This window comes from Cryptomeria japonica, chromosome 3 (genome assembly GCF_030272615.1).
Source record: "Cryptomeria japonica chromosome 3, Sugi_1.0, whole genome shotgun sequence".
Lineage (NCBI taxonomy): Eukaryota > Viridiplantae > Streptophyta > Pinopsida > Cupressales > Cupressaceae > Cryptomeria > Cryptomeria japonica.
Window position 1 is genome coordinate 653,419,231 of NC_081407.1, and position 2,328 is coordinate 653,421,558.

General features: G+C 33.8%; 1 protein-coding gene across 1 annotated transcript; it reads left to right on the forward strand.

The window, feature by feature from the left end:
* The first annotated feature begins 1,171 nt into the window (after positions 1-1,171).
* LOC131033814 (peamaclein-like) lies at positions 1,172-2,042 on the forward strand. Its single transcript, XM_057965101.1, has 3 exons — positions 1,172-1,302; positions 1,426-1,492; positions 1,661-2,042. The coding sequence occupies exons 1-3, from the start codon at positions 1,234-1,236 to the stop codon at positions 1,843-1,845; spliced, it is 321 nt and encodes a 106-aa protein (XP_057821084.1). The 5' UTR covers positions 1,172-1,233; the 3' UTR covers positions 1,846-2,042.
* Positions 2,043-2,328: the final 286 nt, after the last annotated feature.

The window sequence follows — 2,328 nt, forward strand, 5'->3', positions numbered from 1 at the left end:
CACTAGATGACCTTTTATATTCACCTTTTACTTCTAAGCACTTTTTCCTCCAACTCATCAAAAATAAAATTATATACTAATTTTATTTTATTTTATTTTGCAAATTTCACTTATTTTTTTCTTTAATAAAAAGTTAAATTATGGCTTGGGGGGAATTGATCACCATAATTACTTTTAATCAACAATTATTAATCCTAACATATAAACAAGGTGTGTTTGGACAACGAATCCTTTTATAATTTTTTAGAACCTTTAAGTAAATATTAACAATTAGCAAGACTCTCAACGAATGCGGCACGCTTTGACAAAAAAATCATAGATTTGCAAGTGGCCCATTAGTGAGACATGCTTTTATGCTTCCATTCACTTGTTAATTGAGGATCTTCTTCCTATGATAAGCATCTGGATCCAATTTAATAATTTTGACAAGAGTTTGAAGACAACAAGCAACAATGCAAGTGATGTTAGTGTGGCTAAAATTTCGCTAAATAACTAAAACTTGAGACTTGATGTAATTGAATGTGATGCAAAACGATGGCATGATGTGATACAATAGCTAAGGGTTTTCCACATACAATTCAAAGGCTATTTTGGAAGGTTGAATAATGGTCGAAAAGTGATTCAGATAGATGTGGTGGGGGTTCTTCAAATAATGAGTAGATCATAGATGCTTGGTACATAATAGTTTATATTTAATGAATTGAATGATCTAAGACTGAAATCTTTTTATACATATCCTAAGTGCACAATTTGAAAATTTTGATATAAAAATTAGGTGGTCAACTTAAAATCAACATTAAATTAAACTTAAATAATCAAACAATTGGGCCATGGCAGCAGAAGTCAAAGAATCCGTGTAAGACATCACCACATAAGCCTCGCTAGGTGAGTCATATTCCATAAAATATTTAAATACGTTACCAAATGAATGGAAAATAAGGTGAAGCAATGAATTAAAAACCTCATAACTTACCTATTTTAATCTCTCTGCACACTTACAACTGTATGACAACTCAAGATATGGGCAGCCATGAGCATTCCCATCGACAAAGCGAATATTTATTTGAAGTATACATCGAAGGAAACATCCTTACTTTGACCAGTTTTGTCTAGTATAATCTCACTGCATGATTAAAATTCAATACTAATTCTAAAGCCCTCAGAAATACTATAAATACCTACGAAACCCAACAAAGATTAAGCATCCAGTTGGGGAATTTTGATTCTGCAATAATGGAGATGAAGAGAGCAATATGCAGCCTCTGCTTCTTGTTGGCTCTTTTTCTCGCTCTTTCATTACAAGTCTGTATTCTATTTCATTTCATTTCTTTGCATTGCTTCTTTCAAACAAGATTTTCCCAGTTTATCACAAGTAGAGATAGTATTAGACTAACATATTTGTTTGTATGGTTGTCATACACACAGACTGCAGCAACAGATGCTGTGGATTCCGCTCCAGCAATGGCGCCTGCACCAGAACTAACTGAAAAAGGCAAACTTTACCCTCTCTTTTCTTGTTTCAAACCAGCCAGTATGTAGTATTGCTTGTAAAATGTGAAAGAGATTTTACCCCATCCTCATGATGACAGAATAAGAAGATTTTACATATTTATCACATCTTTCTAACTACTTGTTTGCGTTTGTTGGTGTTTGTTTACAGAGTGTGGTGATAAATGCGAGGTGAGGTGCACGAATAATCATGGGTACCACAAGATGTGCTTAAAAATGTGCAACGTTTGCTGTAAATCGTGCAACTGTGTTCCCAGCGGGCAGTCTGGTAATGGGGATGAATGCCCATGTTACAGAGACAGAAAGAACCCCAAAGGCAAATCCAAGTGCCCCTGAATCAAACTTGGTGTTGTTTCTTTTGGTTTAGTGTTGTTATCGAAGGAGGTGGAATAAATGGGGGTGTGAGGGGATTCATGTGCATTGTCTGCCACCAAACAGACACTTCAAAGGCTGATTTGATTTTCTGTTTTTTTTTTGGTTTCTAGCCTGCGTTCATTGTTGGACACATCTCAATGGAGGTTAAGGATGGAAGAGACCACATTTATATATTTTTATAATTATAAATGATAATATATTTTTATTTGAAGCGTGTAGATTTTTTTGTGTATTGATAGTTTGAATCACATTTCCTAGTTTGTTATCAAAAAAAAATTTCTTTCTGGGTGAGAGCTATCAGTAGTTGTTATAACTAATTTCATACTTTCACAGATTTTAAACTGTATATCAGATTTCAAAGATTTTTATTGGTTTTTTTCATATACAACTTAATTGCTTATAGTTATTGTTCTGACTTCTGGGTAGCAATAACACGTGTTGTGG

Coding starts and splice junctions, on each gene's coding strand:
- LOC131033814 (XM_057965101.1), top strand. CDS start 1,234: ATGGAGATGAAGAGAGCAATATGCAGCCTCTGCTTCTTGTTGGCTCTT. Junction 1,303..1,425: donor TTCTCGCTCTTTCATTACAA/GTCTGTATTCTA, acceptor TCATACACACAG/ACTGCAGCAACAGATGCTGT. Junction 1,493..1,660: donor ACCAGAACTAACTGAAAAAG/GCAAACTTTACC, acceptor GTTTGTTTACAG/AGTGTGGTGATAAATGCGAG.